The sequence below is a fragment of the Narcine bancroftii genome, chromosome 1 (assembly GCF_036971445.1).
Source record: "Narcine bancroftii isolate sNarBan1 chromosome 1, sNarBan1.hap1, whole genome shotgun sequence".
Lineage (NCBI taxonomy): Eukaryota > Metazoa > Chordata > Chondrichthyes > Torpediniformes > Narcinidae > Narcine > Narcine bancroftii.
The window spans coordinates 84097525-84120249 of record NC_091469.1 but is presented as its reverse complement, the minus strand read 5'-3'; the positions used below and the strand labels follow the sequence as shown (position 1 = coordinate 84120249).

The window sequence follows — 22725 nt, the reverse complement described above, 5'->3', positions numbered from 1 at the left end:
AGGCAAGAGTGGAGAGAAAGCAGGAAAAACAGAAGGAGGGACATGATCAACATGCGTGAGAAAGACAGTTAAAACCAGATGACAATGTTTGTGTGAGAAACAATCAGCAATGGCTACCCGGGGTTATTCTTAAGCAGAGTGGGCCCGTCTCCTATGTTGTTAGGCTGACTGACAGGCATGTTTTCTGCAGACATCAGGACCATATGCGCTTGTGTCATACATACTCAGAGGCAGATAGTTCCATGGAATTTCCAATGGTGAGATGGACTACAGTGGAAGAGTGTTCCCCAGTGACTTTGCCAGAGTGAGAGACACTGGCAGTGGGGCCTGGGTCCCCTGAAGAGGATCAACATTCCCACACAGACCCCTCTTATGCCCCCAACACCAGAACCACCCAAAATACCTTCGTCAGCGGTGCCTGCTGAATCATGGGGATTGTGCGCAGATCACAGCACCCTTGCAAACCTCTTGACAGACTAAATCTTTGATGGGGACAGTTTTTTTTAGTAGCCTGAATGGGAATTTGCCACGTTATTTTGAATGTCTTTATAATACTAAAGTGTTGTTGAGATGTTACTGTAAATTTTAGGAGTATGCAATCTAATGGCACCATTGTTCTTTATATTTGGGACATGTTTAATTCTAAGGTTGTAATGTGAGCTGTTTTTAAAGTGAGGCTGGGAGGGTTTTACTTCCTGTCTGTCTTCTGAACTTCCTGTGTATAGCTTGAAGGCCAAGCTGTGCACAGTAGAGAAACAACAGAGGAAGAAGACTAGCCTCTGTGTGGGTGTATATATGGTTTTGCTGCTCCAAATAAAGTTGTTCTTTCAAGCTTGATCACTTGCAACAGTGGCTCTTTCTCAAAGTAGAAGCTACCACAGTAGGCAAGATGAAATGCCCACAGTTCACACATTTTTTTACAACTGCAATTCTTCTCATAGTTCAAACACCTTTGCCACAATGTTTCCTGTTGATAGCCAATGCATTTTGGTGTAGTAGAGTAGGTTCTTATGCTCTGAATCCACACCTTCACACAATTGTTTGAATAACTGAGAGTTCAAAGCTCCACTTTTCTCATAGTTCATAATTTTTATGACTTGACTAAGAACATCCTGAAGAGGAGGTGGAAGGGTTAGTGAAGCAAGAGTTTGCCAATGTAACATACAGTGAACAGCAACGACCTTTGGAAATCAATCTCATCCAAGAGTTTGGAAGTCACTTTTGGCTCCTAACATGGCAGGTGCACCATCAGTGCACATTGCACATAGATCATGCCAGTTCAGACCCTCACGGTCAAAAAACTCTGATATCTCTTCCATCATGTCCACTGCTCTGGTATTTGTCTCAATTGAACAGCAAAATAGTATTTCTTCCTTGATGGATTCCCCCTTCACATATGGAACAAAGCCAAGAAGCTGGAACAAGTCAAAACATCTGCAGATTCAGCCAGTTGAAATGAGAACAATTCAAATGTAGCATCCCTGAATTCTGCAATCACTGTTCTTTTAATTCATTAGATAAATCAGCAATCCTCCTTTGCACTGTAGAATTTAACAAGGGAAAATTTTTCAGCATCATTTCACTTTCCGGGTGGCAGTTAGCATAATGGTTAATGCACCGTTGTTACAGTGGCAGTAAGGAGTTTGTATGTTTTCTCCATGTCTGCATGGGTTTTCCCCAGGGACTCTGGTTTCCTCCCACCATTCAAATACATACCTGGCAATGTAGGTTAGTACAATAGAACCAGAGAACATTACAGCACAGAAACAGGCACCTTCAGCCCTTCTGTGCCAAACCAATTTTGTTTGTCTAGTCCCACGACCTACACCCATTCCTCTCGCATCCATGTATCTGTCCAAATTCTTAAAAGTTAAAATTGAGACTGCATTCATCACTTTGGCTGCAGCTTGTGTCACATTCCCACAACTCTCTGTGTGAAGAAGTTCCCACTCATGTTCCCCTAAGCTTTTCCCCTTTCACTCTTAATCCTGGTTTGTATCTCATCTACCCTCAGTGGAAAAAACCTATCTACATTCACTCTATCCCCCTCATAATTTTAAATGTCTGCATCAAATCTCTCCTCATTCTTCTATGCTCCAGGGAATAAAGTCCTAACCTGTTTAACCTTTCCCCGTAACTCAGTTCCTGAAGTTTAGGCAACATCCTAGTAAATCTTCTCTGCACTCTTTCTATCCTATTGATATCTGTCCTGTAGTTAGATGACCAAAACAACACAAAATACTCCAAATTTAGCGTCACTGATGCCTTATACAACTTTACCATAACATCCCAACTCCTATACTCAATATTTTGATTTATGAAGGCCAATATGACAATATCTCTATTTACAACCTGACCAACTGAGATGTCACTTTCAGGGAATCGTATATCTGTATTTCCAGATCCCTCTGTTATACCACACTCTTCAGTACCCTACTATTTACTGTTTATGTCCTTCCAAATTACCACACCTCACACTTGTCTGCATTAAATTCCATCTACCATTTTGCAGCTCATTTTTCCAGCTGGTCCAGATCCCTCTGCAAGCTTTGAAAACCTTCACTGTCCACAACATCTCAAATCATAGTGTCATCTGCAAACTTGCTGATCCAATTTATCACATTATCATCCAGAACATTGATATAGATGACAAACTACAATGGCCCCAGGATAGATCCCTGAGACACGCCTTTAGTCACAGGTCTCCAGTCTGAGAAGCAATCATCTACTACCACTCTCTGGCTTCTCCCGTCCAGCCATTGTTGAACCCAATTCACTACTTCACCATGAATACCTAGCATCTGAACCTTCCTGACTAACCTCCCATGTGGGACCTTGTCAAAGGCCTTACTAAAGTCCATGTAGTCAACATCCACACACTTTCCTTCATCAACTTTCCTTGTAATCTCCTTGAAAAACTCTATAAGATTGGTTAAGCATGACCTACCATGCACAAAACCATGTTGACTATCCTTAATCAGTACCTGGCTATCCAGATAATTGTATATCCAAATTCTTAGAACACCTTCCAATAATTTACCTACTACTGACATCAAGCTCACTAGCCTATAATTTCCTGGGTTACAGTTGGAGCCTTTTTTAAACAACGGAATAACGTGAGCTACCTTCCAATCCTATGACACCAGACCCGTGGCTAAGGACAGTTTAAATATTTATGCCAGAGCCCTTGCAACTTCTACGCTAGCCTCCCTCAAGGTCCGAGTGAACATCTTGTCAGGCTTATTTGCTTTAAGACAGCAAGCACCTCCTCCTCTTTAATCTGTATTGGTTCCATGGCTTCACTGCTTGTTTTCCTTATGCCCCATGAACCTGCGCCCATTTCTTGACTAAATACTGTTGGAAAAAACATTTAAGATCTCCCCCATCTCTTTTGGCTCCATACAAAGACAACCACTCTGATCTTCAACGGACAAATTTTGTCCCTTATTATCCTCTTGCTCTTAATCTCCCAATAGAAATGCTTAGGATTTTCCTTCATGTTGTTGGCCAAGGCAACATCATCTCCTCTTTTCGCCTTCCTGGTTTCTTCCTTTGGGTTGTTCTTGCATTTTTAATACTCCTCAAGTACTTCATTTACTCCATGTTGCCTATACCTGCTATACACCTCTCTCTTCTTCTGAATCAGATCTCCAATATCTCTCAAAAACCAGGGTTCCTTATGCCTGCAAACCTTGACTTTGATCCTGACTGGAACATACAAATTCTGTACTCTCAAAATTTCACCTTTGAAGGTCTTCCACTTACCTCGCACATCCTTACCAAAAAACAACTTTTCCCAATCCACGCATTCTAGATCCTTTCTCATTCCCTCAAAATTAGCCTTTCTCCAATGTAGAATCTCAACTCGAGGCCCAGACCTATCCTTCTCCATAATTAACTTGAAACTAATGGCATTAAGATCCCTGGACCCAAAATGTTCCCTAACATACTGTATATTTAGTTCCCTAATAGGAGATCTAGTATTAAACTCTCTCTAGTTAATACTTCTATCTATTGATTTAGAAAACTTTGCTGAACACATTTGACAAACTCCAAGCCATCCAGCCCTTTTACAGTATGGGAGTCACAGTCAATATATGGAACATTTAAATCTCCTACTATCACAAGCTGATGTTTCCTGCAGCTATCTGTTATCTCTCTACAGATTTGCTCCTCCAATTATCATTGATTATTGGGTGGTCTATAATACAACCCCATGAGTGTGGTCATACCTTTCCCATTCCTCACCTCCACCCAGTAGATGAACCCGGGCATAGCTGTGATATTTTCCCTGACGAGCAATGCCACTCCTTCCCCTTTCATCCCACTTGTTCTATCGCATCTAAAATGACATAAGCCCAGAACATTGAGCCACCAGTCCTTCCTGCAACCAATGTTCACTGATGGCAACAATGTCATAATTCCACATGCCAATCCATGCTCTAAGCTCATCTGCCTTTCCTACAATACTCCTTGCTTTGAAATAGAGGCACCTGAGAACACTTCCACCATGTACAACCCATTGACTTCTAACGGTGCATGCAATTTTCACATAATCTTTTCACTCCTCTATCGGCTCTGGTACTCTGGTTCCTATCCCCCCACAAATCTAGTTTAAACCAACTGAAGCAGCACTAGCAAACCTTCCTGCAAGGATGTTAGTCCCTCTCCAGTTCATTTGCAAACCGTCTCATTGGAACATGTCCCAACCTCCCTGGAAGAGAGCTCAATGATCCAGAAACCTGAAGCCCTCCCTCCTGCACTATTTCTTTGGCCTTGTGTTAAGCTGCATTATCCTCCTATTTCTAACCTCACTAGCATGTGGCATGGGTATCAGTTCTGAGATCACTACCCTGGGGGTCCTGTACTTCAACCTATTGTTTAATTCCTTGAACTCTCCTTTCAGGACCTCCTCACCCTTCCTGCCTACATCATTGGTCCCTATATGGATCATGACATCTGGGTGTTCACCGTCTCTCCTGGGAATGCCATGAACTCAATCTGAGGTATCTCAGACCCTGGCACCAGGGTGGGAACATATCATCTGGGATACTCTATCTCTTCAACAGAACCACTTATCTGTCACCCTAACTATGCAATCTCTTATCCCTACAGCTCACCCTTTCTCCTCCCTTCCCTTCTTAGCCACAGGACCAGACTCCATCACCATGGATTCTCTCTGGTAGGTTCTCCCTCTAACAGTATCCAAAATTGTATACTTGTTATTGTGGGGACAGCCATAGGGGTGCCCTGCTCTGCCTGCATTTTCCATTATAAATGTGAAGCAAATGTATAGAAAGTTTAAAAGACTATGCCGGAATAGCTTTAAGAATATGAAGCTATGTATTATTTTTGTGTTGCTTTCCAGGCAACAGACAACTTAATTTGCATTATCAGCTTATAATTAAGTTAAATAAATATGTTGCTTCAAGTAATTGGAAGTGATTATGAATAATATAAATGACTCAAAATATCTTATGGCAAGCAATGAATAGAGCTTACCATTAGCAGAACATGTTTTTCCTATTTCATGTCAACAAATATATTAAGTTCCAAGTTGTGAACAGTGTGAGGTGGAAATAGCATGTTGAACCCTGTGAGACAAATGAACAGAGCAAGCTGCAGTATAAACCCTGACCAATCAGATTAAGAATGTGAAATATAGAGCCCTTCATAACGTTTGGGACAAAGACACTTCTTCCCTTTATTTGCCCCTGTGCTCCACAGTTTTAAATTTGTAATCAAACAATTCATGTGTAATTAAAGTGCACATTCCAGATTTCATTCAAGGTTATTTGTATACATTTTGGTTTGCCCTTGTAGAAATGACAGCACTTTTTATACATAGTTCCCCCCATTTCAGAGCACAATAATGTTTGAGACATCACGGGAGTTTGTGAGGATTCAAGGATGTTTAATTGCTTCATTGATGCAAGTAAAAGAGAGGTATATTGCTTCAAACCTTTGGAGTCTATAGTTGCCACTTTTCAATATGAGGACCAGAATTGTACCAATCAAAGTCAAAGAAGCTATTGTGAGGCTGAAGGACAAGAATAAAATAGTGAGACGTCACCCAAACCTTAGAATTACCAAAATGAGCACTCATTAACATATCCACACCTGCCTCCTGAAGTGTGTTTCTGATCTATCATACATACATTTGGGGTTTTTTCTTCATTATGATGAGAATTCTTCTGTCATTAGCAGTGGAGGTTTCCTTGGAATATTAGTCCTTTTGCAATTACTGAGCTCACCAGTACACTTTTTTCAAACTGTTGATTTTAGTAACCCCAAGATTTGGGCAGATCTCTAACTGTTTTATTCTTGATTTCAGCCTCATAATAGCTTCTTTGACTTTCATTGGTACAACTCTGGCAGCCAGGGCAAGGATCCGTGATCAGGAGCTAGGATGCGCAGGCAGCCAGATTGTTGGTATTTCGGATGTACAGTTAGCCAGGGCCATCTGCCCACTGAATCTCCTGATGCCCCGGCCACCCTCTCATTCAAGTTCCTCATGCCCTGACCGTGGATTCTCATCTGGGTCTCGGCCAGTGCCTGCCCATCCAAGCTCCCGATGTGCCAAATGTGGACTTACCACTGGTCCTGGCCACCCACCCTTCCATCCAAGCTCCCGACGCCCTAACCGTGGACTCTCTCCTGAGACCCACCCACCCCCCCGCTACCCATCTGAGTTTCTGATGCCCCGAACAAGGACTTACCACCCGGACCTGGCTACTCCCGTCCATCCGAACTCCCAACATCTCGAACGACACAAAAGTAATATTTTTGTAATAGTGAACCCCTAAATTTTACCCTAAAATTTAGTCCACAAAATTCACCTATTACACACATATATACAGTATGTGTGCTTTTTATTACTGAAACTAATAGTTTAAAAATTACATACACAAATAGATATTATTATTATTATATACATGGATTTCTTAATATTTATAGAAAATGTTTGTAACAAAATGTGCATGTAACTTTTTTTTATGTCTAATATTTATTTGGGGGGGGGTTAGACTAATTTTAAGTTAGGTCATTAATGTTGTGTAATAATTATTGGGGGGGGGTTATTATCTTACTTTTATTCTTTTTAAATGTAATTTTCTATTTTATTCATGTTATAAAATTTTAAATAAAGTTTAAAAAAAACAAAAAAAAACATTTTTTTATGTACCATATTGGGCTCTCATGTTAAGCAGGTTTGGCCCCACCTGACCTATGGCATCCTATGCCATAGGTGTTCTGTGGTTAGCAAAAACACAATGTTGGAGAGACTCAGCAGGACAAACAGTGTCCTTTATATAGTAAACATAAAAATACATAACCACTTATTTGGTCATGAGGTTGGAAATGGTGTTGGAGACACTGGCTTGATGTGTAGTGATGGGATCCTGTTGGAGGGGTCAATAGGAGGAGGTGTCTGAGAGCTGTTGTCTGGCCTCAGCAAGATAGAGGTCAGTACACCAGACCACAACAGCACCACTCTTATCTGTGGGTTTGATGGTGAGGTTGGGATTGTTGTGGAGAGAGTGGAGGGTGAGTGTTCTGATGAGGGAAGATTAGAATACGAGAGGGAAGTGGTGAAGTGGAGACGGTTGATGTCTTGGTGGCAGTTGGAAATAAAAAGGTCCACAATGGGCAGCTGGCCAGGACGAGGTGTCCAGGAGGAGAAGAGGGCTTAAAGCAGGAGAAAGTGTCTTGGGTGGTAGAGAGTCACGGTCATGGTAGTAGGCCTGGAGACAGAGATGATGCAAGAAGATTTTGACATCACTGCATGCACAGAACCATTGAGGTGTGGGCAGAGGGGGACGAAGGTGAGGCTTCTCCTGAGGACCTAGCACTCTGTTGCAGAGAGGGGAATGTCAGAAGGGATAGTAAAAACCAAGCAGGGGTCAGATTGGGAATCGGTGTGGAGGAGAGTGTTGGGGAATTTGGAGGGTTGTGGAGGTCATAGGGTGGGGATGGAAGGTGGGGGTTGGAGGGAGGAGGGTTGGGGAAGTTGGCCAGGGGAGCTCAGAAGGGGGGAGGTGAGGGTGGGGGAGATTAGAAGAGGGAGTTGGGGTAGGAGGAAGCGGGTGAGGGAGGTCAGAGCAGGAGCTGGGGGGAGGGGTGGTAACCAGAGAGAGGTGGGATGAGGTTCGAGGTCGGGGATTGGGGAGAGGAGGGGGAGATGGTGGTGGAGTAAGGTGACAAGGAAGGGCAAGGACTGGTATGGGGGATGAGTAAGTGGGACGCAGCAGCGAGATAGGGACAACAGTAGGAGTCTGTGTGGAGAGGAACGTGGATGGAGTCAGCGTGGAAAGCTCCGGCCCAAGAATGACCAGGGCTCAGGTGGGATTCGGGGAGTCACCGGCATCAGCGTTGGGACCTCCAGCAGGTCGGCGGATTGGATCAACGCTGGAGTCGGCGGTCGAAGTGTCGGGACTCCGGTAAGGTGAGTGGAATAAGGTTGAGAAGCCACGATGCGGTAATGGGGAGGAAAATTAATTAACTGCAGAAGGCTCATGGCAGTATCAATGAGGTCTTATGCTATTTACAAAGTAGGGAATTAAGGGATATGGGGAAAAGGTAGGTCGGTGGAGATTAACCTATCAGAACTTTTCCTTAATGACTTGATTGTTTTATTGTCATCAATAGAGGATGAGCAAATGTAGGTTCTTGTGAGTCACTATCTTGGAAGATCTTTCCTGGAACCAACACACCAATGGCATCATGAAGAAAGCCTCTACTTCCTCAGGAGTTTGCGGAGGAGCTAGTGGAGTTGTTCAAGTGAACCGGTATGGACTTGAAGGGCCAACATGGCCTGTTTCCGTGCTGTAAACGGTTATATATGGTTAAGTGGACTCTCAACTTCAGATGTTCAGCATTGTACATTCTCCAAGAGCTTCGTGGCCCAAACTTTAATACTTAGAGCACCCATAATAACATGAAAAGGACGCCAACTCCCCAGTAAAAGGCAAGGCTGCCTTTCACTAAGAAAATATCTATGACAAATATTAACTGGGGGAAATTGATCAGCACATGGTGCAATGGCCTCTTTCCGCTGTATTCAGGATGAGGTCGGACAAGTCGCTTTAACCCACTGCAGGAGCCGGCCGAGTGCAAACCTCGCCACTGACCCAGCGGCTCCATGACAAACGTTGCACTCGCCGAGCTGTGACGTCAGCGGATAAAACCCGGAAGTGCGGCGGTGCTTCCGGGTTTCACCGAGAATGTTGCGGATTATTCGGAGGTCATGGGTGAGTTCAGCCTTAGGTAAGAGTGTCGACTAAAGTACCCTTTCTCCGTCCCTAATGTGCACCCCAATGTGGCATCTTGGTGAAATCCGCCTCGTTTTTAAATGGCTTAAACCGAGAGGATGGGCTGAACGGCCACCTCCTGAACGGTGGAATCGGTGTGAGAGGAAAGGATGGACAACAGAGGGAAGTACACACACGCAATCCCTGGTGTTTAAGCTCTTTGGAAATTTTCCTCAGTCTTCTCTTTTCATTCCACAGATTCTGAATAACTGCTCAACAGATGTCGCCAGTGATAGCCAGCTAATCTTGCCCTTTACCACTGGGAAGACTAAAAGCAAGAAAGTACTGTACAGCCACAGTAAGGAAAATGTGTGCAATAACTTGCATTGACATACTGTTGATATTAGAAATGACCAAAATGTTGAGCAGTGTTTTTTGAGGGAATGCCTTGGAGAAATGTGAAAAATTTTGGGTACATAACTCTGGAATATTGGGCCTTGGTGACCAAACGTATAGTGGAATAATTAAAACTGAGGATATACAAATGGAATTAAGAAGTTACAAGTAGGAGCAGGAATAGTCTTTGTGGCTCCTTGATCCTGCTCTACCAACCATGGTTAAACTGATCACTGACTTCAGCTCCACTTTACTATCTGATCCCCAGAATCCAGGATTTCTCTGTGGTGCAAACCTCCATCACAGTGGAGAAGAGATTCAATGGGTGCCAATAATTCACAACCCTCTGAGATGAGAAATCAGTCTGCAACCCAAGATAGGGTGGCACAGCAGTTCGTGTTGTTGTCTCATTGCTCCAATGTCCCTGACCAGTATGCATTTTGCATGTTTTCTTCTTGCTTCCCCAAAATGTGCAGATTGATTGGGTAAATTACTGCAGGTGTATGTAAATGATAGGAGAGTCTTAGTTGGGATTTATGGGCTGATGAGAGAGAATTGGCTACGGGGGATAAAATAGGCGAATGGGAGTTTTCTGTTGACTAACCCTTAATCTTGTGAGTTCTATTTCTAGAGCCGTCCACCAGGAGAAATATCCTCTGAGCATCCACTTGATGTTCAGACTGGAAAGGTTAGGGTGATGATAAAATTTGCTCCCCAGATTTTCCTGATACTCAACTGTCTTTGTAATTCAGAGATTATTGTGCGACACAATGTAGCACGTAACACCACTGCAACCGAGTCTGAGGGTACTGATGATTCCTTCCTGAAATGGACCCTGCTTCTGATCCCAGTCACCACCTTTGGTCTTGGAACCTGGCAGGTATGTTGCCTCACGTTGCGCTGTGGGAAATTTGGTGTAGAGGATGTGTGGCACGTCAGAGCAGAAGCTGATATGCATAGTAAGGCCTGGTTTACAAGTGGGTGGGTGGGTCAAGGGAGACAATATCTGCAGTCACTGGGTTCAGAACTAGAATGGTCTGAGCAGTGAAGGGGAGGGCATTGAGGAAAGCTGAGGAACAGAGGGATCTTGGAATAACAGTTCAGCGTTCCTTGAAGGTGGATTAACATGTAGATAGGGTGGTGAAGAAGGCTTTTGGTATGCTGGCCTTTATAAATCATAGCATAGAATACAGGAGCTGCGAGGTGATGTTGAGGCTTTGGTGAGGCCAAGTTAGGAGTATTGTGTGCAGTTCTGGACTCCAAATTATAGGAAGGATTTAAAGAATGTAGAGAGGGTGCAAAGAAGGTTTCCAAAAATGTTGCTTGGATTGCAGTATCTTGAATATGGAGAAAGATTGAGTAGACTGGGACTTTATTCGTTAGAGGTAGAAGGTTAAGAGGGGATTTGATAGAGGTATTTAAAATTATGAAGGGAATAGATAGAGTAGATGTGAACAGGCTCTTTCCCTGAGGGTAGTGGAGATCAGTACAAGGGGTATTAAGTTGAGGGTTAGGGGGGGAAAACTTTAGAAGTAATATAAGAGGATGCTTCTTCACTCAGAGAGTGGTGGCTGAACTACTAAATTTACTGAAAAAGGAAAAAATAGATATAGCATTTGTCCAAGAAACACATTTAACTGAATTGGAGCACAAGAAATTAAAGAGAGATTGGGTAGGACATGTAACAGCAGCATCGTATAATTCAAAAGCAAGAGGAGTGGCTATATTAATTAGCAAAAATGTGCCATTTAAAATAGAAGAGGAAATAATAGATCCAGCAGGGAGATATGTTATGATAAAATGTCAGATATATTCAGAGCTTTGGAATCTACTTAATATATATTCACCTAACGAAGAAGATCAAAAGTTTATGCAAGATATCTTTTTGAAGGTAGCTAATACGCAAGGGAACATACTAATAGGAGGGGATTTCAATCTGAATTTGGATCCAAATATGGATAAAACGGGGAAAAAAATTAACAGGAAGAACAAAGTAACCAAATTTATAATTAAATCAATGCAAGAAATGAAACTTGTGGACATATGGAGGAAACAAAACCCAAAAGAAAAGGAATACTCATACTACTCGACTAGACATAAAACATACTCAAGGATAGACCTATTCCTGTTATCAGCCCACATACAAGGGAGAGTTAGGAAAACGGAATATAAAGCTAGACTATTATCGGACCACTCACCCCTGTTATTGGCAATAGAGCTAGAAGACATCCCTCCAAGAATGTATAGATGGAGATTAAACCCCATGCTACTTAAAAGACAGGATTTTAGAGAATTTATTGAAAAACAATTAAAAATGTACTTTGAAGTAAATACGGAATCAGTGGAAGATAAGTTTATACTATGGGACGCAATGAAAGCATTCATTAGAGGGCAAATAATAAGTTATGCAACCAAGATGAAGAAGGACTATAATCAGGAAACAGAGCAGTTGGAAAGGGAAATAATAAACATAGAAAAAAAATTAGCAATAAAGGAAGATACAACCAAAAGAAGAGAATTGGCGGATAAAAAAATAAAATATGAAACATTACAAACATATAAGGTGGAGAAGAATATAATGAAGACAAAACAGAAATATTATGAACTAGGGGAAAAAACACACAAAATCCTAGCATGGCAGCTTAAGACAGAGCAAACTAAGAAAATGGTATTGGCAACAAGGAAAAAAGACAAACAAATTACATATAATCCAAAAGAAATTAAGGAAAACTTCAGAGAATTCTATGAACAATTATACCGAACCGAAAACGAAGGGAAAGAAGGGAAAATAGATGAATTTTTGACTAAAATTGAACTACCAAAACTACAAATAGAGGAACAAAATAAATTAACAGAACCATTTGGAACAGTAGAAATACAAGAGATAATAAAAAATTTACCAAATAATAAGACACCAGGAGAGGATGGACTCCCAATAGAATTCTACAAAACATTTAAAGACCTAATAATACCGCCCCTCCTGGATGTAATCAACCAGATTGATGAGACACAAAACTTACCAGATTCATGTAAAACAGCAATAATTACAGTGATACTAAAACAAGGGAAAGATCCACTCTCACCAGCGTCATATAGACCAATATCTTTGCTAAACACAGATTATAAGATAATAGCTAAACTATTAGCGAACAGATTAGCAGAACAGGTACCGAAAATGGTAAATTTAGACCAAACTGGATTTATCAAAAAAAGACGCACAACAGACAATATTTGTAAATTTATTAACTTAATTCATGCAGTAGAAGGAAATAAAGCACCGGCAGTAGCAGTTGCTTTAGACGCAGAGAAGGCCTTCGACAGAGTAGAATGGAATTACTTGTTCAAAGTATTGCAAAAATTCAGTTTACCGGAGAAGTATATTAATTGGATTAAAGCATTATATAAGGGACCGTTAGCGAAAGTGACAGTAAATGGACATGTATCAAAGCAATTTAACTTAAGCAGGTCAACGCGGCAGGGATGCCCACTATCACCATTATTGTTTGCGCTAGCTATAGAACCACTAGCAGAATCGATAAGAAGAGATAATAATATAAAAGGAATAAAAATAAAAGACAGGGAATATAAAATCAGTCTGTTTGCGGATGATGTGATAGTGTACTTAACAGAACCAGAACTATCAATAAAAGAACTATATAAGAAATTGAAGGAATATGGAGAAGTGTCGGGATACAAGATAAACGTAAATAAAAGTGAAGCAATGCCTATGAATAACGCGGATTTCTCAAAATTTAAGGAGGAATCCCCATTCAGATGGCAAACGCAGGCAATAAGATACCTAGGTGTGCAAATAAACAAAAATCTAGGCCAATTATATAAACTCAATTACAATCCACTAATGAAAAAATTACAGGACGATTTAGAGCATTGGAAAGAGCTACCACTAACACTGATAGGAAGGATAAACTGTATTAAAATGAACATTTTTCCAAGGATACTATACTTATTTCAGGCATTGCCAATACAACTGACAGAAAAATTCTTCAAAGAGTTAAAGAAAATAATAAGGAGATTTTTATGGAGAGGGGGGAAACCGAGGATAGCACTAGACAAATTAACAGAATGGTATAAACAAGGAGGCTTACAATTGCCAAACTTCAAAAATTATTATAGAGCCGCACAATTAAGGTACCTATCAGATTTTTATCAAACAAGGGAAAAACCAGACTGGACGAGACTAGAATTAGATAAAATAGGGGAAAAGATACCTGAACACATATTATATAAATGGGACGAAAAATTGGTACAACATAGAACTTCTCCAGTATTACACCATCTCCTCAATATATGGAAGAAGATTCATGTAGAAAGAAATAAAATAAATTACCAAATACCAAAACTAATATTGACGCAAAATAAGCTACTCCCTTTTACAATAGACAACCTTGCCTTTAGAAAATGGGAAAAAAAAGGGATTAAAAGAATAGAAAATTGTTTTTCAGGAAGTAGATTCTTATCCTTTGAACAAATGAGAGATAAGTACAATATAACGGGAGATACAGCGCTGGCATATTACCAACTGAGATCCTACTTGAAAGATAAATTAGGAAGCAACTTGAGTTTACCAGAGGGAAGTAACCTTGAATATGTGATTACAGATACAATGTTAATCAAAAGATTTATAAAAAATATGTATATTAAACTGCAAGAAAAGGAAAATGAGGAAACAAATGGTAAAACTAAACAAAAATGGGAACAAGATTTAAATATAAAGATAAAAAAGGAAACATGGGAGAAGTTATGCTCTGGAACGATGAGAAATACAATAAATACGAGGCTGCGTATGATACAATATAATTGGTTACGCAGACTATACATTACACCGCAAAAGTTAAATAAATGGGACCCAACAGTATCTGATAGATGTTTTCGATGTAAAAAAGAAAGGGGAACAACAATTCATGCAATCTGGACATGTGAGAGAGTAGAAAAATTTTGGGATGATCTCAATCAGATATTAAATAAAATAACAGAAAACAATATACCAAAGAATCCAGAGATCTTTCTCCTAAGTAACATAAAAAATAAAGAATTTGGAATTGACTTGGAGGATGCACAAAAAAGATTTGTTAAGATAGCCCTAGCTGTAGCAAAAAAATGTATTATGTCAACCTGGAAATTGGAAGATAATTTGAAAATACAACAATGGTATATAGAAATGAATAAATGTATTCCATTAGAAAAAATAACATATAGTTTAAGAAATAATATTGAAATATTCGAACAAGTATGGGAGCCTTACATTAAATACAATAGCGAAAACCTACCGGGAACAAACATTACCTAAGTTGATGGAAGGAGAAGAGAAGAAAAAAATGGACTCAGTAGAATTTCTGGTGTATTTTTGTTGAATGACAACATTGTCTAACTGAATTAATGCAACCTAGATTGTATAACTAAAATGGATGAGAGGGGGGGGGGGATGGGGGGGTGGCTTGGGAGGAGGGAGGGGGGAGGGAGAAAAAGTCACTGTAAATGTGTGGAAAAGAAAAAGTGTATATCATGGCTATTGTGATTTATGGTGTGAAAAATAAAAAATTTAAAAAAAAAAAAAAAAAAAACTCAGAGAGTGGTGGCTGAATGGAATGATCTACCGGAAGAAGTAGTGTGGCAGGGTCAATTCTGTCATTTAAGAGGAGGCTAGATGAGTACATGAATGATAGGGGGTTGGAGGGTTATGGGCATGGGAGTCGGTAGGTGGAACTAGTGGAGTTTCACGTAAAACAGTGTGGACTAGAAGAGCCAATATGGCCTGTTTCTGTACTGTAAATTGTTATATGGTTATTGTTTGGGTTGGTGGTCAATATGTGTTTCAGTAGTCACAGTGGTGGAGGGGCGGGGGGAGGAGAGGAGTGAAGGATCAGGGATCGTTTCTGTTGTCGTCATGGAATTGTTCCAGGGATCTGAGTTTAGGGAGAAGTCAAAAGAACAGAAATACAAGCAGGAGTAGATATGTCAGGCACTGAGGACAGCTCTGCCACTCAATAAGATCATGGCTGATGACAATCACATATTCACATGCTGGAAGTGAAAAGAATCAGGCAGCAACTCTGGAAAGACATTTTGGGTCTGGGACCCTAGCATCAGATCATGCTGATCTTTTATCAACCTTTCACACAACCCATATTGCTTGAAGTCATATTAATATTTAAAATTCTGTTTATTTTTATTTTGACCATGATAACTGAACTTCCACAGCCCTCTCTGGTAGAGAATTCTAATGATGAAGACATTTCTTCCCATGGCTTAGACTTTGGTCCTAGTTCTTGACACCCCATTAACTCTACATCCACTCTGTCAGGCCCCATTTTAAAAAAAAATGTTTCAATGAGGTCATCTCTTAAATTCTTCTAAACTCTAATGTATGGGCCCAGACTGTTTACTTTCATCATAGGGCAAACCTGCCATTTCAGGAATCAGTCCAGTGAACCCTTACTGCTTTCCCTCCATCACAAATATATACTTCAGTAGGGAGTCCAGACCTGTATGCATTTTTACAGGCATAGTCTCAATTGAGCACTTACCATTTTGCAGTAACTGCTTTAATTGCTCACTGTACCTGCACATTAAGCTTTGTGTACTGTATCAACATCAGTCTCTCGCATTTTAATATATTACCAATTAGCAGTTAATGTGAGGAGTCAGGGATTAGATTGATTGGAGTCATTGTGGAGCTTCTGGGATTGGGATGGGGTTTACTAGTATATATGCTGTGGAGCCAATGGACATTGTGGGATTAAGGTTCACTCTGGAGGTCAAAGATCAGGATGTCATGGTATTAACTCTTGGTTTGTAGGTTAATTGGGTTTAATTGTGGAAGATAACTTCAGGGAAGGACCAATACAGGTACACGATCCTTTATCCGGACATCTAAAATCCAGAAAGCTCCAAAGTCCGGCAAGTGGGGAGAGAGTCAGGTGGGCGAGAGACCGGCAGCACGAGTCGGGCAGGCGAGGAGGGGTTGGGGTAGACGGCAGGGCGACTGTAAGGTGGCGGGGGTGGATACGGCAGCACAATTCAGGTGGACTTTCCGAAATCCAGAAAAATCCGAAATTCGGAACACACTGTCCCCCAAGAGTTCCGAATAAAGGATTGTGTACCTGCATTCTCCCTGCCCAGCACCAAGTCTGGACAGGTTAACTGTGCTGCTCAAGGTGAGTGCAGGATTCAAAAAAAGAATGATCCTAGAACAAAGACATGATTTGTAGGTTAATTGGGTATAATTGTGATTTGGATGCCAGATTTTCCTAGAATCCACCCTGAAAATATTTGTTTTACATCAGTTCCTCTCTAGGTCCATTTCCCCTCCTTGGTGTGTCTTGCCTCGTTGGGCTCTGTGTTAGTCTCTGACACTTTGATTTTCCATTTCATTAAGGTTCAACGTCGGAAATGGAAACTGGGGCTAATAAAGGAACTGTCAGAAAGGAGCCATTCAGACCCTGTGCCTCTACCCCTTGAGTAAGTAAAACTGACATCATCTCCCTTCCCCCTTGAGTAACACTAACTCAACCCCCTCAAACACCTAGGCTAAGTAAAATGTAACTGTTGTCATAAAAAGAAAGTGTTGTAACAAAGTGACAGTATCTGGAGGGTGGCCACAATACCCGACTGTAAAGCAGTCTATTGTACTCCTATCTGGCTGTCGTGTGGCCACCTGAAAGTGGAGAACCCGGCCAGGAGGTTTACCTACCCAACCCTTCTCCTGCAGGTATAATATCCTGCTCCAAGAATCCCCCATTGCACCTGAAAGCAGCTCAGGCAAAGCTGCTTGCAGCTTTCAGGAGCCTAGCAGTGGGCAGGCTGTTGGCAGTCAGCTGTCGACCCGCTGAGAACAGCCACCCTCCCCGCTGCCTGACAGTCCCCCAATGTGGGACTGCAAGGCTGGGGCGGCCGGCGGGGGACTGCGGGGCTTGGGCAGCCGGCGGGGTCTGTGGGGCTGGGGCGGCCGGCGGGGGACTGCGGGACTTACGCACGCACACAAATTCCCACTAAATTTAAGATGAGAGCTCTCGATAAGTCAGGATTCTCAGGGATGGCCGCCCCAGCCCCGCAGTCCCCCATCCCTTCGTAGACACTTGCAGCCTGCTCCGGAGCCGCATTCTCCAGGCGATTCCACCTGAAAGCAGCTACAGACAGACAACAGCCACACACAGACACACTCCCACTCTTGTACATTGCTGTACCCTTTGAGAATTTCAAGTACTTTCATGATTCTTTAAAATCGGAGAGAAACATAAAAAAACTGCAGATGTTAGAGGAAATCAGGTAGCATCCATGGTTAGAAATTATGTACTTAAAGGGTCCTGACCCAAAACCCACTTCTACCCAAGCAGGCTGTTTAATGTTGACTTCCTCCAGCTTCTGTTTGTTTGCTATTTAAAACTAGACCTCAATATTAGCTGATCCTCCATCCTTGGCTGTTATGGGACCTGAGCAAACCTTGGATCACCTTGACTCTCCCCATAGGAGCCTCAACTTTATTAATGTCTTCCAGTTACAAGCCAGTGTTGGGGTGGTAAGTCAAAGGACAAGGGAGAGTGCAGTGACTCTCGCTTTGAATAATTGTTTAAGTTCTGGGTGAATCGGGGTTTATTTTTGCAGCTGATCTTGTTGATGCTATTTTCATGGTTACACCAATTCTCTGTGTCCCATGAACCACAGTCAGGTGGAAGTGAAGAAGCTGGAGTACAGGCCGGTGAAAGTACGTGGAAGGTTTGACCACTCCAGGGAGCTTTACATCATGCCCCGGTCCCTGGTGGACCCCGACAAGGAGGCACGAGAGGCAGGCCGTCTGACCTCCAGTGGAGACACCGGCGCCAACGTAGTCACACCGTTTGTTTGCACAGACCTAGGGTATGTCAGTCTGTGCACCTTTGGAGGCAAACTGTTTCTTCCCCCCCCTCCACTGGATGTATTAAAGTAAGGAGGAAAGGCCATTCAGCCCCTCAAGTCTAATAAAGCCTATCAGCAGGAGGAGGCCATTTCTGCACAGGAACACGAGGAGACCTTCGGCCTCTCAGATAGAATCTGAGGTCAGATGTCACTGTAAATAACCCAGGACATTCTCAAAATCTCCCAAATTGTCTCCACATTTCAACATGAGACTGTTTATATTTTATGTTAAAATAATGTTTTAAAAGCAGAAAAATAGCTGAATATATATCAGATATTTTCAAGGTGGAAATTGCCAAGATCATATTTGTGTGCTGAGATCATTCTTTATGTAAATCCTGCACTCATTTTGACCATCTAACAGCTAGCCATAGTTAACCTGCTCTGGGACCCCATAGGGATTAGGTATATTTTGATGCCCCCAGCTATGCTTGCTCCATTAAGGTGGCACGGTTTATGTAGCAGTTAGTTCAACACCCTTACAGTGCCAATGGCAGGGGTTTGAATCCCTTGCTGTCTGTAAAGAGTTTGTATGATTCTCCCCGTGTCTGCATGGTTTTTCCCCAGGAGCTCTGGTTTCCTCCCACCGTTCAAAACGTACCAGGGTTTGTAGGTTAGTTGGATGTAATTGGGTGGTATGGGCTTGTGGGTGGAAAGGGCTTGTTACTGTGCCATATGTCTAAATATAAACCTTCCAAGGCATAATTAAGGTGGCTCAGAGTATGATCAGTATAACAGTTTTTCTATATCTATAGTTCTCATTCAACCTGGGACAAGCAGGGCCAATATCAAAGCTCTGAGCTCAGCCAGCATGTAGAGTTCACGCCCAATTTTCACCGTGACCTCTCAAGAGAACTGTGTGTACTTTTTCCTTTCAGACAGCGAATCCTCGTGAACAGGGGCTTTGTACCTAGAAGGAGGATCAATCCAGAAACAAGGAAAAAAGGACAGGTGAGGGGAATGAAAGTAAAGGGCAGATATAGGATGAAAGGAGTGGGAGGGGAATACTGTGGTAGGTTAGAGCCCACTGAGGGCCTATTTTGCAGTGGAAAGGGCACAGAAGATTCCCCACTAATTTGCTGGTATTAGAAAGCTAGAGTTTAAAAGGAATGGCTGCCGTGTAGGAGACTGAGAGGTGACCTTATAAAAAAAATAATGCAAGGTAGAGCTAGAGGGCAATGGTTTAAGGAGGGGAGAGATTTAAGAGGGGCCTGAGGGGCAACTTTTTTGCTCAGAGTAAGCTATAGAACTGTACAATTAGGATGTTCAAATATGATGCACTGATACAGTAAAATCTGCTACTGAAATTCAAGCAACCAGCAGCCTCCAGCAACTAGTGTAAAGAAAAATCAAGTAAAATAAATAGGTTAAAAATTACAAAAGTTTAAAATTGGCACCCCACTAGCAGTTAGTTCACCAATCACACACCAACACAAATTCACTTTTCTGGCATCTACCAATCCCCATAAGTGCCAAATATCGGGGGTTTTGTGCTACATAGATAAGGAGTTGAACCAAATGGGACTAACCCAGAATGCCAGCTTGTTTGACATGGAGGAGTTAAGCCAAAAAGCACGTTGTGTGCTCCTTGAGATGCGTTTGAGAGTTTGTGGTCCTGAGGTGCTCTATTAGCTGTAACACTGCTTATTGCCATCTATAGAGTTGAAAGTGGAAATGATTCTTGTATTGGCCATAAGATACAAGGCTTGAACAGTAGACTATCACAGAAAGGCGGTGTGGAATCTGATGGGACTGTTTCCACATTGTGGCCTGGAGTCTGTACCTTTGTGTTGCACCTGAGAGAACTTGTAAAACTTTTCCCAGGCAAGTCATGCTACGTGTTCACTCTCCTAGATTATGGATGAGGTGGAACTGGTTGGGGTCGTTCGTCTATCTGAAACAAGGAAACCATTCATGCCTCAGAATGACATTGAGAAGAACTGTTGGTACTACCGGGACTTAGAGACAATGGCACAGATTGCAGACACGGAACCAATCCTCATTGATGCAGACTTTGGTAAGACGTATTGGTCAAGAGGTGTCGGGCTTATTTCTTGGTGCTGCATCATCAGTGGGACAGGACTGTGGGAGCATTGTGCTTTCTGATGAGGAAGGTGAAGTTCCTTATGAATGCTGCGTATTTACAAGAGCAGTCCCAAGGCAGCGCTTGATTGTTAAGGCAGTGCAGTACTGTCAGAGAGGGACGTATTGACAGGGTACTTCATTTTCAGATGGTAGCTGCCAAGAGAGTATTTTCAGTTTCTGTATCATTCGAAAGGCATTGGTGGTTACGTGATTCATAATTTTTAAAAAAATTTCTCCATTTTGTGTATAAAGTGATAACCAGTGGTCTTCAAACACTGCAATCTCACCCAGTATTGTCTGCCAGTTTAACATTGCCTCCCTCTATTAAGTGACCCTGAACTCTCATGAGCCTTTCACTACTATTTTAAGGATTTGAGCATCCGTACTGTCTCCTGCTCCAGTACATGTTTTAGGCATCTATTTCCCAAAGACAATGTAGCCTCTCTATTGTTCCTCTCAAAATGGACCTAAACTTGGTGACAGATGGAAGATGCAGTGGATGACCGCCAGTGGGATGTTTCTTCAGTGTAGAATTAAAAAAATTTGATAATTTAATGTACACCATGAATTGTGAAACACCTTGGGATGGTCAGAGCAGAAACACATGCATCTAACTGCCCCATCGTTTCTTAGATAGCACAGTCCCTGGAGGTCCTGTTGGAGGACAGACTCGAGTCACCTTGAGGAATGAACACCTGCAGTACATCCTAACCTGGTAAGTCCACAGCATTTTGCCTCAGTTGAGGTATGGCCAAAGACCACTCAAAAGATTTTAAAAATGCAATCCCATATCTTACTGAAGGGCACAATCTCCAAGGTAGAATGGTTACTAGATGAGTTCAAGAGCTTGGAACAGATTGGGATGTCCCTTACCATAGGACCACCCAGCCTTCAAAGACTCCACCAATGGCAATATGCAGGACTTTCCAGAAGTACAATTTCCTAAGAAATGAATATATTTACCTGTGTAAGTTGACACCCCTTCCCACCCCCCACTGTCTAATAATGCCTGACAGTGGACCTTTGCCCCAGCTGCCTGCCCATCCAAACTATCACCCTGCCAGCACTCCCTGATTGCAGAATTTAATGACACTGGTACTTCCAGGACAAAAATTTGACCTGTGTGCAAGTCGGCCACCCCTTTTTGGCCCCCCAAAAAATTAAATGATTACACGAGTATACACATATATAAAAAACATTGAAGCAATGGACCAGGCTTCAGGTGGTCTGACATGTCATTCACATTCAATATTCTGCTTCACAACCTAATGTCTATTTTTTATTTCTGTCATGACTTAAAAAAGCAAGACAGATATATTTTTTTTAAGTTCCAAACTCACTGGGGTGGAAAAACATTTCTTCCAAATCCACCAGTTTCAATATTGACCCTCTCATCTTCAGATTCAAATGGTATCTCCATTACCCATTTTGTTAAATCCTTTTGGTACACTTCCATAATCAGGGCAAGAGCTTGAAGGTTCAGTCTTTCTCATGGGCATCATCTCTCAATGTGTTTTTTTTAAAGGTATGGGCTTTGTGCAGCTACATCCTACATGTGGTTCCAGAAATTCATCCGGAAATTGCCATCCTAGAAACCAATTTCATGCATGTTGGTGGATCCTGTGGAATTGCATTCTACCTGTTGCTTGTTTTTTCTCCATTTGGAAATAAATCAAGTGTTCCAGCATGAAAACAGGCCCAACTTGCAATTCTGTATGTTATGAATATTTCCCATTAAAATTAAGTATCAAACTAGCCTATGATGCAAATTTTTTTCAGTTGTCCCTCTGGGTTCTTAAGATGGCTACAAGGGCATTTGTAGGAATCAGGTTTCATAAATGGGGTAGGTGGTGTGTGTTGATTGGAGGTACATCTCTTGCACATGACCTCAAGTCTAATGCAAAGACTCAGCTCTCCTTGAGCACCCATGCTGCAGATTTCTGGATTAATCTTTGAATCGTCTTGCCAGTTGGTAATCCCTTTGTAAGGGAAGCTGATAATCCATTAGGTTTGTGTTCTGGCAAGGGCAAAAGTGCCAGATTTTACAAACCAAGTGCAATGACATGCTGAATCATTCATCTCG

General features: G+C 41.9%; 1 protein-coding gene across 1 annotated transcript; it reads left to right on the top strand.

Moving 5' to 3' along the window:
• The first annotated feature begins 9145 nt into the window (after positions 1-9145).
• surf1 (SURF1 cytochrome c oxidase assembly factor) lies at positions 9146-22397 on the top strand. The gene is made up of 9 exons (XM_069931677.1): positions 9146-9248; positions 9507-9606; positions 10397-10524; positions 17041-17123; positions 18327-18518; positions 19436-19508; positions 20412-20574; positions 21276-21357; positions 22168-22397. The coding sequence occupies exons 1-9, from the start codon at positions 9222-9224 to the stop codon at positions 22232-22234; spliced, it is 915 nt and encodes a 304-aa protein (XP_069787778.1). The 5' UTR covers positions 9146-9221; the 3' UTR covers positions 22235-22397.
• The last annotated feature ends 328 nt before the right edge of the window (positions 22398-22725 follow it).